Consider the following 14,512-nt stretch of genomic DNA (forward strand, 5'->3'; position numbering starts at 1 on the left):
TCAGCCATAGATGTTGCCATTATTATCATCATCATTATCAGTTACCATCTGTTTTCATCAATATTTGTCATGGGTGACCGTTGCATGACAGTAAATGCTGGTCAGTTCCTTTACCTCCCTCGATGCATCTCTTCTCCTCCTCCCCCTGATGTCAGAAGCTGAGATGTCAATCCAGCAAATGCACGTGGAGTTAAAGCATCATATCAGACAGCAGGTTGGGGGATGAGGGCACACAGGCACTGTCCCCTCCTCTGGTCTCCTGGGGAAGACAGACATATACATAAATAACTATGAAACAAGACAGGTGGTGAGAAGTGCTGTGTAAGGAAGATTCACACAGTGTCCCCAGGGACTGTGGCAGAGAGCGACGAATTCCAGTTGGGAAGGTTTGGAGGAGGCAGAAGAAACCTGGAGACCAGAAGGAATGGGAGACTATATGCACCCCCCCCCATACCTTCCCAAGGGATTCTTTTTTAGCATCAGCAAATTTTCATTGTTGTTAATATTTTGGAATTTTATGGGGTTGTTTTAAAATTGTAATTTTATTTATTTTTAAATTGATCATATATTTGCTATGATTCAAAATACAGAAAGGAGACTTAGGAGACAAGATGACTAAATGCAGTGTGGGAGCCTGGATTGGATCTTGGAACAGAAAAAGGACATATATTGGAAAAATGGGTGAAATCCAAGCAAAATCTGGAGTTTATTTAATAAAATGTACCAGTGTGGGTTTCTCAGTTTTGACAAATGTACCACAGTAATGTAAGGTGATAACATGAGGGGAAACTGAAACTGGATGAAGGGATTTGGGGGCACTCTATACCTCTATACTGCCTTTGCAACTTTTCTGTACATATAAAATTGCTTTAAAATAAAATTTTATTCCAAAAAAAATTTAAGCTCAAAAAGAATAGTGACAACTTCTCACCCTTGTCCCCTAGTTATCAACACGGGCAACCATTGCATCTTGCCAGAGTTGCTTTATAGAATGGAGACATATGCATGTATACAAATTTATATTAAAAAAAAAAAACATAAGTGGGGACATTTTTCTACCCAAGCTGCTTTTTTGGACCTTGGGCTTTTTTCATTTGAAACTCTGTCTTAGAGATTGCCCCTTATTCTGTTTTAAAGCTGCATAACATCCTATTTTATGGTGATAAACCACAATTTGTTTAACCGTTCTCCTGTTGGATGGGCATTTAGTAGTTCATAATCCTTTGGTATTATTAAAATATAGGTTTAATGAATAATCTTCGAAATGGGGGACTTGAATTTAATTGCACCTACTTGGCCCATTGTGTTCATTAAATGAGTTAATTCAGGTGAAGCATTTAGAACCACAGCCTGGAATATTATTATTATATTAGTACTGCATTTCACATGTATGTGAGATTTTGGTAGGGTGAATTCCTATAGGTGGAATTACTAGGTCAGAGGGTATATCGTTTTGATACATCTTACTAAGTTGCTGTCCATAAAGAATGTATCAGTTTATGATCCAGAGTGGATCATGATACTCCTACCCAATAAACCGTGTTATCAAGCCTTTTTTGAGCTTTGCCAATCTGACAGGTGAAAATTATTAGCTCAGTGCCATTTTAATTTGCATTTCCCTAATTATGAGTGAGGCTGAGCATCTTTCATAGGCTTCAGAGCCATCTGTATTTCCTCTTCAATAGTAGCAAGTATTTGGACATCATATTTAAGTGATTCTTTTCCCTTTTGGCAATCTCTCCATGCCTCAGTCTGTCTCCTTCCATTCTTCTCCTTTTACCACTATGTCTTACCAGACCTGGATTAGAATTCTTGGGAGAAGTGGGCAAAATTCACCATTGTCCCAGATCTAGAAGGGATGGTTCACATGCAGTGATGATTCAGAACCACAATGGCTAGGCTGAGCACACACCTCAGTCTTACTCTGTCATTGTAAGGAGTTGGATTACAGCTGCATCAGGAATGGTGTAAGAACCTAATTAATTCCTAGATATATAGTGAATGAGTGATTCATCTTAAATGTTACTTCTTCACAGAAGCCTTCCCTGACTCCACCTCTCCAGTCAGTGCTGCCAGCTATATGGTCTGATGGATCCCTGTGATTTTCCTTCATAACACTTATCCCAGTTGTCAGCTGTATAGTTAATTTAGTAACCGGTTGTATAAAGGTTGTCTCCTCTCTACCAAATTATTAACAACTTGAGACTGGAGACCATGTCTGTCTTGTTTAGCAGAAGAGCCACAATTTGGCTCATGAATATTGGATGGATGCATGGATGGATTGATGGATTGAATGGATGGATAATGAAGGGATGGATGGATGGCTAGAGATGGGTGGATGGATAAATGAATAGATGGAGATGGATAGTGGCTAGGTGGAGGGATGTTGAATGAATGCAAGAGTAGATAGATGGAGGTATAACTGGGTGAATAACTAAGAAGATGAGTAAATGAATGGATAGATGGATGGATGAATACATGTGTAGATGAGTGGATTCATGGATGGACAGAAGGACAGATAGGTGAGTGAATAGGTAAAAAGCCCACTAGGCTAAAGGAACATTCTGTCTCCCAATCAAAAGGTCATTACATTAAGCTCAGTGTGTCACTTCCACCTTTCCTTGCACTCAGAGACAAGCATGGGAAGCAGATTTTCATTCAAAGCTAGTCAGGCAAACATTGAACATTCCCAGAGACTAGAACTCTCTGCTCAGACCGAGTACACTTGCCTGGTTAGCCACTCCACAACTATTTATGATGTGCTCCTTGCCACACTTCAGGGAGTTAAGGAAAGGGCATTTTGAACACGAATTAGGTAACTGGTATACTTAAAGGACTCCTTTGCCAAAGAAAAGAGTAAGAGTGCTTTTACAGAACAAACTTGTCTCTTGGTCACTTTGATATATGTATATTTTACGTTTTATATGATATAAAGGAAAGAGGGCAAAAGAACAGTGACTCGTATTGAACTTGCACTTACTGTGCCCCACACTTGACACTTTATAAGCATCTGTTTTCAACTTTACTGTGCCCCACACTTGACACTTTATAAGCATCTGTTTTCAACCTTACAGCCACCTCATGAGGGCAATAGTAACACTATTTTACAGAGAGACCAACTTTGGCTCAGAAAGTCAAAGAGACTTGTGTGAGGTCCCACCACTGCTAAGTAGCAGAGCCACTATTTGACTCCCAATACTCTGATCCAGAGGCCATGCCCTTTCCACTAGGTTAGGCCTCTGGCTTTGAGACATTTGAAAGGCTGCATTAAAAGATTAGAGCACTATTCCTGGAACTCCCTGAGACTGTGCTGTGCCCTGTCATCTGAGCCTGCACACACTGCCTCACAGGAAAGAGCGAGTGGCAGAGCTGGGATTGCAGCTCTTCACACCTGCTACCAACTCTTTAATCTATTCATTCATTCATGCTTCAGGTATTTATTGAGTACCAACAATATCCCAAGCACTGACTTTCCAGCCCCTAAGCAGTACACTTCCCCTCTTGAATTCTCCATTTCATCTGTCACCCAAGCATAAAATGCTTGCCTTGGGAAGCTAGCAGGACTTTCTGTTTTAAATACAAATATGATGACATGTATAGTTATCTATGGGCTTTGAATGGGTATAGCGTATTATATCAATACTCAGTATGGCTGGTTTGATTTGTGTGATTAAAGAGGATATGTGGTTAATGTGTGTGTGTGTTCCCGTGTCTGACAGTAGCCACATTTTCAATAATGTCATTTTTCACAATCTGAGTGCTTCCAACATACCTTCCCACATTGTTCATTTAAAACCACTGTACACAGTAGAGCATAATGGGCAAGAGTTTCCACTATGGAACCACAATTTCACTATCACAGTTAGGAAATTTTTAAGTGACATAAAATATTATCTAATATGTTGTAAATATTCATATTTCCCGTGTTGTCTTTAAAAATGCCCCTTTCAAAGTCCTTGAGGTTAGAACTATTTTTAATACCAACACTAAGATGTTATTTGCCTTTTTACTCTAATTCTTTCAAGAATGGAGTTTCTTTCAGTGGAGTTTTCTGGAGGCCACACATTGTGTGATGATGTTATCATTTTAAGAGTCAATTGCATGTGGGCTTGTATATCCTTGCTTTAAAGATGTCTCAGCTTCAGTTTCTAATACGGTAAATTTCAATGCATTAACCCAAATAAACAAAAGCTCTTCGAGATCATTAGTGATTTTTTAAGACTGTAAAGGGGTCTTGGGACCAAAACATTTGAAATGCATTGAGTTAGAATTCTGATAGCCTCAATGAATATTTGTCAAATGAATAAATGAAAAAAACTGCTAAACTCAGTGACCATTTCTCATCCACCTAACTCAATTTAGAGTTTCATGTGAACAGAGGTCATAGGCTCTGTAAATACCTCTTCCTCCTATTCATTTATTCAGCAGACATTTACTGAGCATTGTCATGTGCCAAGAACTACTCGAGATAAAACCTGGTGCGTGGCTTCAGAAAGCTCTTAATCCAGTGAACAAGACAGGCGAGTTCACATAAAGTTCCAGAAATGTGAGGTCACTGCTATGACAGAGGTCTTCCTCAGAAGGACTATAGTAAAAGAAAGGAAGACATGATCAACACTTCAATTTGTAGGGGACAGTAAAGGGATGGTGTTTTTGTTTTTTAAACGCTGGAATGCAATATCCCAGAAATGTGTTGGATTTTATAAAGGGAATTTATTGAATTGCAGGTTTACAGTTCTAAGGCTATAAAAATATCCAAACTAAGGCATCCAGAGAAAGACACCTTAATTCAAGGAAAGCCAATGGGTCTGGAACACCTCTGTCAGCTAGGAAGGTACATGGCTGGCATCTGCTGGGGTCTTTGGCTTCTTGTTTGAACAGCTTCCCTGGGGGCATTTTCTTTCTTCATCTTCAAAGGTTTCTGGCTGTGTGAGCCTGCCTTCTCTTTCCAAAATGGTTCCTTCTGAAAGTACTCCAGTAAGCAACCCCACTTTGAATGGGTGGAGCCATGTCTCCATGGAAACCGCCTAATCAAAAGGTCCCACTCAGAACAAATGTTAAAATAAATTTAGATTGAAATGCTAGTGATCAATGAAAGGGAGAGGTGAGGGGTATGGTATGTATGCCTTTTTTTCTGTTGTCTTTTTATTTCTTTTTCTGAATTGTTGCAAATGTTCTAAAAAATTATCATGATGATGAATATGCAACTATGTGATGATATTGTGAATTACTGATTATATATGTAGAAAGGAATGATCATAAGTTAAGAATGTTTGTGTGTGTTTGTTGTTATATTTTTTAAAAACTTAAAAAAAAAAAGGTCCCACTCACAATTGGGTGAATCACATCTCCATGGACACAACTTAATCAAAAGATCCCACCCAGCAATACTCAATCAGGGTTAAAGAACATGGCTTTTCTGGGATATATAACAGTTTTAAACCAGCACAGGTGGGTTTTGTGGTGACATTTCAACAGGGAGGTGTGATTTCTTGAGCTGAGTCTTCAAAAAAGAAGTAGGCATCTGCCCAGCTGATATGAGTAGAGAAAGGGCGTCCTTCACAGATATTACAGTTTGTGCAAAGGTTTAGCTTGTGGATTTGCTTTGGGTTGTAAATAATTTGGTATGTCGTTGGCATTGGGTGCTCTGGGGTGTTAAGGCTGAAGTGGGGAAAGGGCAGTCATATCCAGGACCTTGAGTAGTACAGGTGGAAGTGTGTGGAAGCTGCCAGGCCTATCACCCCCTAGGTCTGGGCCTTCAGACCATGACAAACCTTCAGGGTTCTGCACGGCCGGCTTACCTTCTCTCCTTTAACCCTCCTATGCCCTCTTTGCTACAACCACATTGGTCTTCCTTGAGTGCCTCAAATGCCTTCCCAGCCCAGGAGCTTCATACAAGCTATTCCCTCAGCCTGGAATGCTCTACATTTGACATTCTCTTCACACAGTTATCTCCAGAAGATTCTCTGGCCTCAACTCAAGTTTCCCTACCTCCAAGAAGCCTTTCTTAACCACTCCCCAAATCGACCTGGCTGCCCTGTTCCACACCCCAGTAGCACCACGGAGATCTCCTGAAGAGTAGCATCTATAATTGGGCATCATCTGAGTTTTTTGGGGCTACCATAACAATGAACTACAAACTGGGTATCTTAAAACAACAGGATTTCATTGTCTCACAGCCTTGTAGGCTAGAAATCCAAAATCAAGGTAGCAGCAGCACCCTGCTTCCTCTGGAGTCAGAAGGGTTCTGGTGATGGCTCATTGGTCATCTGTGGCCTAACTCAGTCTCTGCCTCCATCACATGGCCATCTTTGGTCTCCTACTGTGGCCAGATTTCCTCATCTTTTAAGGACATCAGTTGTACTGGATCAGGACCTTCCCTAAACCAGTTTGGCTTCATCTTAACTAATGACATCTTCAGAGATGCTATTTCCAAATAGGACCACGATGTTCATGAGATTGGGGGTTAGGGCTTGAATCTTGTATCTTTTGAGGGCAAACAGTTCAGTCCTTCACAGGCACCTACTGTGTACTATGCTAGGCAGATAATAAATCATAAACAGACATAGGGTAATTATTATTATTATTTTAAAGCTAACACAGAGAGTACTTACTATTTGCCAGGCATTGCTTTAAGTGCCTTCTTTGTTTTAAATGTATTTATTATTACTTCATTTAAATTTTTATATTATCATTTCCCCCAAGCTTTTATTTTGAAAAATTTCAAACCTACAGAAAGATTGAAGAATAGTAGAGTGAACACTCTTCTATCCTTCGCCCAGATTCACTCATTGGTAACATTTTACCACATTTGCCTTTTGTTCATATAATTGTTTTCCTAAACCAGTTTAGAGTGAGTTGCAGACATTTTGATTCTTCATCCCTAGCTATACTTCATCATGCATCTCCCAAGAACAAGGACATTCTCCTCCATAACTACAATTCCACTGTCACACCCAGGAAAATTTAAATTGTTATAAAATATTATCTAGTAGATGGTACATATTCATATTTCCCCAGTTATCTTCAAAATATAGCTAGGTCCCCCCCCATCCAGGATTCAATCAATAATCATGTACTGTATTTGTTTGTCAGATCTAAGTGCATTCAATATGTTAGCTATTCTTTCTAACGGGTGTGGGGATGGGGTGGAGTACTATTGTTATCCCCACTAGATAAGGAGGAAACTGAGACACAGGAGGTTAAGTCACTTGCCCAAGTTATACTGCCATAAAGTGGTGGAGCCCATTGGCCTTGATCATCATTGGCCTTTCCAGTTTCTCTGCCTTCCCTTTGACCTCTGTGGTCTGTTTGCAATCTAACAGCTAAAGGGATCCTTGTAAAGGACAAATCAGGTCAGGTCACCCCTCTGCTCAGTGCCCTATCATGGCTCCCTTCGTCTCTCACAATAAAAGCTAAAGTCCTCACAATTGCCTACAAGACCCTACAGATCTACCCCTGCCCCCCATTACCTTTCTGCTCCTCCAGTACACCAGGCATACTCCTGCCTCAGGGCTTTTGACATGCTCTTCCTCTAGATACCATCAGGGCTCACTCCTCACCTTCCTTCAAGTTTGACCCAAATATCACTGTCTCCATGAAGACTTCCCAGGCCACTATGTTTAAGATTACAGCCCTCCCAAGTGCTTCTTATCCCCCCCTTTTCATCTTAATGTTTATCACTAACATGTTCTCTATTTTGGAGATTCATTTTGCCAATTTTCTCCCCCACTAGAATGCAAGCTTCCTGAGGGCGTGGGGTTGTCTGTTTGGTTTGCTGCCATGCCCTAGCCCTTAGAGACTAGGGGGCACATAGTAGATGCTCTGTAAACAGTCGTAGCTCATACCAGTTGCTGTCCCTGCAGCACGTGTTCTGCGAGGAGTGCCTCTGCCTCTGGCTGGACCGTGAGCGCACCTGCCCACTCTGCCGCTCAGTTGCTGTGGATACCCTGCGCTGTTGGAAGGACGGAGCCACTTCTGCACACTTCCAGGTGTATTAGAACTGAAGATGAGGAATCAAAGCACATCCCAGGCTGGCCAGGGATATAAGGAAGGTTCTGTGCTATTGAATCCAATCCTGGGAGCTTCCCATAAAACAAGCCTCTAGCCCTTCCTCTCCTGCCTCCTGCCCTCCTCTACTTCTGACTCGCACACCATGCCCCTGTCCTCCCCCACTCCACCTTCTTCTCCATCTATGGCATAGCTTGTGGCTCTTTCCCCCTACAGATGGGGAAGTCCTCTGTATTTGGACCTGGTCTCCATCCAAGTTGATCCTCCAGCCCCATTACAAGACAAGCAATTAGTAATACATGACATCCTACCTGTTGATTATTTGAACTCACGGTGACCTAGTATCTTATACTGCAAACTGGGGTGGGGCCTGGAAGGCACTGCCTAACCCCAGAGTGGCTCAGATCCATGGATTAAAATCACTGTGAAGCATTTTCAGAATGCAAACCATGGCCCCCACCTTAAACCTGTAATAATTTAATAGACCAAATACTTAATGTGTGGTAGGCACAACATCAGTCATCCCACCTGTACTACCTCCTATAATCCTCAGAACAGCCCCGTGATGGATGTACTATTGTTTCCCCCATTTTACAGGTGTTGGGAAACAGAGACACAGAGCTTGGTGTGGTGACTTTCCCAAGACCACCCAGCTAGCAATGGCGGACTGAGTTAAGAGCCCACACTCCTAGCTACCATGCAGCCCTTCTGCCCAGACACTCCAGGCAGGGGATCCAGCAGAGATTTTTTTTTTCAAGTACAACAGGGCATTCTGACAACATTATCTGTTTAAGAATCAGTGGTCCACGTGTGTAGCATGTTAGGGTTGGACTGCATTGAGTATGCTAACAGTAAACTCTAGTTCCTATAATCTGGTTGCAGCTGGGTTCACCAAGTCTTTGGCCATTGAAATTGCTATTTTTATGCGCTCTGGCTTGGCTGTTCAATCACATTTGAATATCATGAAAGGCCAGCTTTAGCCCAGATATGGATACCACTTGGTCTCCACAACCATCTTCATTTCTCTCGTTCTCCTTTTATTCTTCTCCTCCCCCTCACTTGTCTCAGGCCTGTCAGCGGCTCATACAGATATTGCCTTTTCCCCTGGCAACCTTCAGAGTGAAAGGGATGATCCATGTTATGGATTTTTACACCAGCCAGGGTGATGGCTTTGAGCACAGTAGCAATCAGTGTTTCTGTAATCTCTATAGCAGTAAGTGTTTCTGTAATCTCTATAGCAGAACTACTTCTCCACCTGTGAACCCCTCCTGGCTTTGAAATCTGAGATGAGATGGCACAGGTGACCCCACAGAAGCCATTGGAATCTTGCCTGCCTTACCCCTCTCCCAACTCTATTCTCTCATTGTCAACCTCAGCACAACGTCTGGCGCCGGCGGCATTACAGAGAAAGCAATCTGTGCGGCTAGTAAGCAGATGAGCATGTGAACCCCAGGAGGGATGCTGGGAAGCCTGGCTGCCACCTCACTCTCAGCCAGTATTAACACGCTCCCCCACCCGAATAGATTCAGGGCAATTGCCCCTGCATGCCACCAAGCCACGATGTCTTCCTTTGCTTGACAACCCTGGCTCTCTTGTGGTACCCAGCAAGGCATCCCTTCCAGGGCAGCATGGCATCTTTCAAGTTCCGTTACTATGGAAATGGCCATGATGTTACAATCCCACTTGCCTGGATAATCAAGTAGAAAAGGGAAATGGAGGGAGATGGGGCCGGATGGACAGGGCTGCTCTGTTCTCTCCACCCTGAGGAAGAATTGAAGGGAATCAACAGGAGCTTCTGTAACTGGTTTTTATCAGAAATATTCCCTGCCTGCAGATGCCATCAAGGGTACTTGATAAATTAGAGCTGGGAAGGTCTTAGAAAAGTGGCATAGTGTGATGGAGAAGATAAAACAGCCTGTTGGAAGTCAGACCTGAGATTCTGATTTCCAACAGCGCAAGACTTTGAGAAGTCCCTTCAGCTCCCTGTATACCCATCTCCATGGTAATAAAAGTTGGTATGTTACCTGCTGGAACCAAGGAAACTAACAGTATAGGTTTGTAGGTTACTGGTGAATATGTAAGTGGTTTGGCCAATTACCTCCATGCCACCAAAAATATATTCTCTAAAATCCTGAAAATAATGACTTGTGACTCTGACACTGTGAAGAGTGTGACATGTGGGGGATACTTAGGGGCAAGGGGATACCTTCATTTAAGATTTTATTTATTCATTCCCCACTCTCAGGAGGAAAGCCCCAGCTGGAGGTTTTCTTTTGGGCAGAAGGAATTAACTTCTAAAATGAAAACTAAACTCTGCTAATTCAGAGTTTTCCACACGTTGAAGAAGAAAATGAGGCTGTGTGTGTTCCCCAACACAAGCGTCAAAGCAGCCAAGAGCCACCAGGGGAAAACAAAAGCAATGCCACTCTCCTTTACTTTTCTTGGCTGTGCAGCTCATGTTAGAAGAAGGCGTAATCAAGCAGCAGATTCAAAGTATGCTACTCTCAATATTTGATGATTCACTGGCTTGAAGACCTTGGAAATTGTTCTCTTAATGGAAAAGATGTTGAGAATAACACATGAGAAAAGGCAAGATTTGGGCCTGGATGTAACAGCTTTATCACCTTCAGAAGAGGAGAGAGTGCTGAACACGGGGAGACACTCAGGCGGCCAAGAACTGGAACTGGAACGAGGAAATGTAAAGTGATTCCTGAAATCTTTTAGTACTTTTGCTCTCAACCAAACAGCTGTCTTTGATGTTTTGAATGTCTCCCTAAGTTCCCATCTGCCTATAAATATCATCCATCAGTGTAACTTATGTTTGTGGTCTCGATTGTCCTTTCACCTCTTGAAGGCAAGTGGAACTGTTAAGGAGAAATGAGAAACATTTAGTGCAATGGGTGGTTATCTTCTGTTGGTTTCTCCCTGAAACAGACCCTGGTGAGGTGCACATGCTTTGAGGAAGTGCTCCCAGTGGGACCAGTAAGCAAATGCGTGAGAGAGGAGAGAAAGGGGAAGAACTCAAGTAATGGTGCCACTTACGGGGAAGTCTCAGCCTCGGCCTGATCCCAGAATGAGCTCTAGAATGTAAGCTGCATCTCAGAGTTTGCCCTACCCCAAGAATAACCAGTCAATCCTTGGTTATGGACTGATGGGAGACCTCCCAGGGATTTCAGGGTCCTCACAGAGGAGGCCTCAGTAGCCAAGGACAAGTCTCCGAAGGTCACAGGTGCCAGTAAGGCTGTGGAGCCAGAGCACAGGATTGTGGAAGGGATCAGAAGAGGTCTCAGTGGGCCACCAACAGTACCCCCTTCAGGGTTAACTCTAGACTGTGAGGACCCAGGATGTACAGAGGGTTTGTCTGGGTGCTGGATTATAATGGATATTTAAATGTAAATTAGTAACATTAGGTGACAATTTATGCCTCTCAAGGCGATGTTAGGAGGTCAGCAATGCATCATCAGCCAGAACCTTTTGGTTGCAAATGTTAGAAAACCAGCACACACTAGCTTAAATAAGTTTTTTGGTTTTTGTTTTGGCCCATGTAACAGTATGGGCTTCAGGCATAGCTAGATTCAGGGGCTCCAGTGGTGGCCTTAGAATTGTCTCTCCATCCCTTGATTTTCAGGCAGATCCCATGTGGTGGTAAGGTGATCTCCAGCAACTCTATGCTTATGTTCTATCGGCTTAACAACCCCAACGAAGAAAGCTTCTGCTTCTCCAAGTTCCAGAAGTCCCAAGGCTGACTCTTATTAGTTTGTCCCTAAAAAAATTACTTTAGCCTGTGGAATGAGACGCTTTTGACCAGGCCTGGGTCAGGTGTCAAGTTCTAGAGGTGGGTTGGAAGGACATCAGTCCCCCTAAATCACATGGAATGAAAAGGGATGAGGTAGGTCCACAGAGAAAAAAAGTCTATTATCTAGAAAAACAGCTTACCCTCCGCTCACCATTCTTGGGAAGAGACTAGAACCTGGTCTCTTAGTGCATTTCAGACCAGGTAAATGCAACTAAAGTAAAAAGAAACCCACCCAGAGTGACCTATTTGCAGGCTTATTAAAGATATCCACATTAATTAGGGTTTGTGCACAGACTTTGAACCATTGGGCAGGTTTTACCAACCTGTTGCCCAACCCAAGGAAACTGTTCAGATCAACCCTTCCCTTGGTTGGAGGTAGGAGATGCTGTTCTCTGGAATAGGACAGAGAAGGGAGGTGAATGTGGGGCCTTCTGCCCCCAGGGAAGGTTGGGGTATACAGGACCCAGGGGCTAGGACTCTCTCTAGCTTGCAGTCAGATACCCAATAGTCTTTGGGAATCACTGTTCCTAAAAGAAGTGAAAACACAAAGGCCTTGACTGGGAGTACACAATCAATTTTTTAATAAAGTCATTACAAATATGTACAAAGCGAATCCAAGGTATGAAATTCCTCTTACAAAAGAGCACAATGAACCAACAATATCAGAAACCACAACGGAATTTACCCAAGCTTATTGCCTCTCTGGCTGTGCCAGAGGCCTCACCAAGGTTCCAAACGCCCCACAGCCATCCTTAGCAACACACACAGGCTCCTTGGCGCTTATAGTGCAAAAGACCTTGGAGGGATAAGAAGGAGGCAAGATAAGCTTGCCCTGTCCTAGGAAATAAGATGGACAGGCCCTGTTTGCAAGTTAGATGTTCCTTCAGGGGCCTTATAGAAACTGGGAACATGAAGGGAAGGAATACATAAAATTCCAAACTAAACCAGCCTGTCCTGAATGTCCTCAGATGTGACACTCTCTATCGTGGACCTAAATCAAGCTCCCCCTCTCCCTCCTGGGCCCCATGTGTGAACACCCCTCTGATCTGTTGATGCTGTGGAAGCACATAATGAAGGGATCTGGTGTGGCATGGCCTTTAGCTCATGGGCTTCGGAGTTGCACTTGAATCAAAATCTTGGCTCAGCCACTTAACTCTTTGTGTGGCTTCAGTCCAAGTTGCTTAACTTCTCTGAGCCCCAAGTTCCTCAGCTGTAAAATGGAAATAACAACAGTACTATCTTCTAGAGTTGGTGTAAGGAATAGCTGACAGGAAGACATGTAGAGCACTCAACCCAGCCCCTGGGACTGGCAGGCACTCAATAAATGGTAGCTTTTTAATAAAAATTTGTGTAAAGCAGCAAGAGCCAGTCTTTCATACTGGGAATGAGTTGAGATCACAGGCTTTGTAATATCTTTCAGCTGATAGTGTGGCTGTCAGCAAATACTTCATAACAACCTACCGGCAAAGCTTGGGGTCACAGTGGTGACCTCACAAATCTGTTAAAAATGTAAACCAGACTGGAAAGGGACATTTAGCATTGCCTGGTTCTAAGCAGAGTCGTTCCTTCACGATCAATAATTGAGTCTTTTCCAAGACAGGATTCTACAACCTGGCACATTGTAGATGCTCAATAAATATTTGTTGAAAGAATGAATTAAAGTTGGAAAAATAAACTCTGTGTTTAATCTTCAAAATGACACATTTACATCAACTTTCTCCTAGACCAAGATGTCTGGCCTGCCCTCCCCACCTCCTCCCCAGCTTCTAATCCCCTGGTTGGCCCAGGCTGACTTAAAGGAACATTCAGAAAAGTAATGGGCATCCACAAAGAAGAGCAAAGCCCCATCTTATGGTCACTGCAGCTCCTGATACCAAGCAGACACTTATAAAGTCCACAATCATGAGCCAGTGCCCCCCAAAGATACTCATGTAGTATCTTTGAGGAGGACTCCTTCAAAATCCCACCAAGGGAGAGTGATATATTATGTTTCTGTAGCTGTGAGATACATAAGAGTTGGAAATACATGGATCAGCTACACAAATTTGAAACAGAAATCACAGCTCCATTGTTCTCTGACAGTATGTTTTAAAGCACTCTTTTTTTAATCAAAATAAGAAAACAAACAAAAAAATGCAACCACTGGAAAAGGTGGAAAAGAAGTCACCAGCATCCCAGTGAAGAAGAAAAGAAAAATATGAACTGTGCCCTAGGAGGCACCCATGCCTCAGGACCATGGACAGCAGCCAGTGAGGCTAACGGACTCCCCCAAAGAAAGCGGTTATTCATATACTACATCTATGGCAAAAGGATTATGAAATGGGACCCCAGATTTGAAAGAGGTCTTATTAGCTTGTAGGGGAAGGGGCTCCCAGAAGAGAATGTATTTAATTTAGAATGTTGACTTCCCACGTGGCTCCGGACCCTGTGGCACCCTCACCCTCACCCTCTGAGAGTAAACAGCACCCTCAGGAATTAAAAGGCCCTTCCCCGTTGCTCCTCACCTCATTATGCAGCGAGCTACCTAAACGATGATCTCAGAGGCCTCCCTCTGCTTTGTGCGCGCAGGCGCACACACACCACACACACACACACACACACACACACACACACACACACACACTACTGTCTGCTGAAACCTGATATGAGGTCTTTTTTAAAATTTATTTCAAAGCCTCCCTCCCTCCCTCTCTCTTTCTCTTCACA

General features: G+C 43.0%; 1 protein-coding gene and 1 long non-coding RNA gene across 9 annotated transcripts in view; one reads left to right on the forward strand and one right to left on the reverse strand.

The window, feature by feature from the left end:
* RNFT2 (ring finger protein, transmembrane 2) overlaps nucleotides 1–14,512 on the forward strand; it is a 96,391-nt gene that overhangs the window by 79,501 nt on the left and 2,378 nt on the right. For 3 of the 8 annotated variants that reach the window (XR_013175595.1, XR_013175596.1, XR_013175597.1), the window contains exon 11: nucleotides 7,866–9,856. Coding sequence is in view for 2 of the 8 variants with exons in the window: in XM_077159934.1 (XP_077016049.1) it covers nucleotides 591–764 (174 nt within the window). In the remaining 6 variants the exon portion in view is untranslated. The other 5 variants (XR_013175594.1, XR_013175598.1, XR_013175599.1 and 2 more) reach the window with 5 other exon arrangements.
* LOC143683678 (uncharacterized) lies at nucleotides 8–9,641 on the reverse strand. The gene is made up of 4 exons (XR_013175600.1): nucleotides 9,350–9,641; nucleotides 8,322–8,477; nucleotides 7,848–8,033; nucleotides 8–259 (listed from the first exon to the last, which is right to left on the reverse strand). It is a non-coding gene; the product is annotated as an uncharacterized LOC143683678 (long non-coding RNA).

Source organism: Tamandua tetradactyla, chromosome 5 (genome assembly GCF_023851605.1).
Source record: "Tamandua tetradactyla isolate mTamTet1 chromosome 5, mTamTet1.pri, whole genome shotgun sequence".
Lineage (NCBI taxonomy): Eukaryota > Metazoa > Chordata > Mammalia > Pilosa > Myrmecophagidae > Tamandua > Tamandua tetradactyla.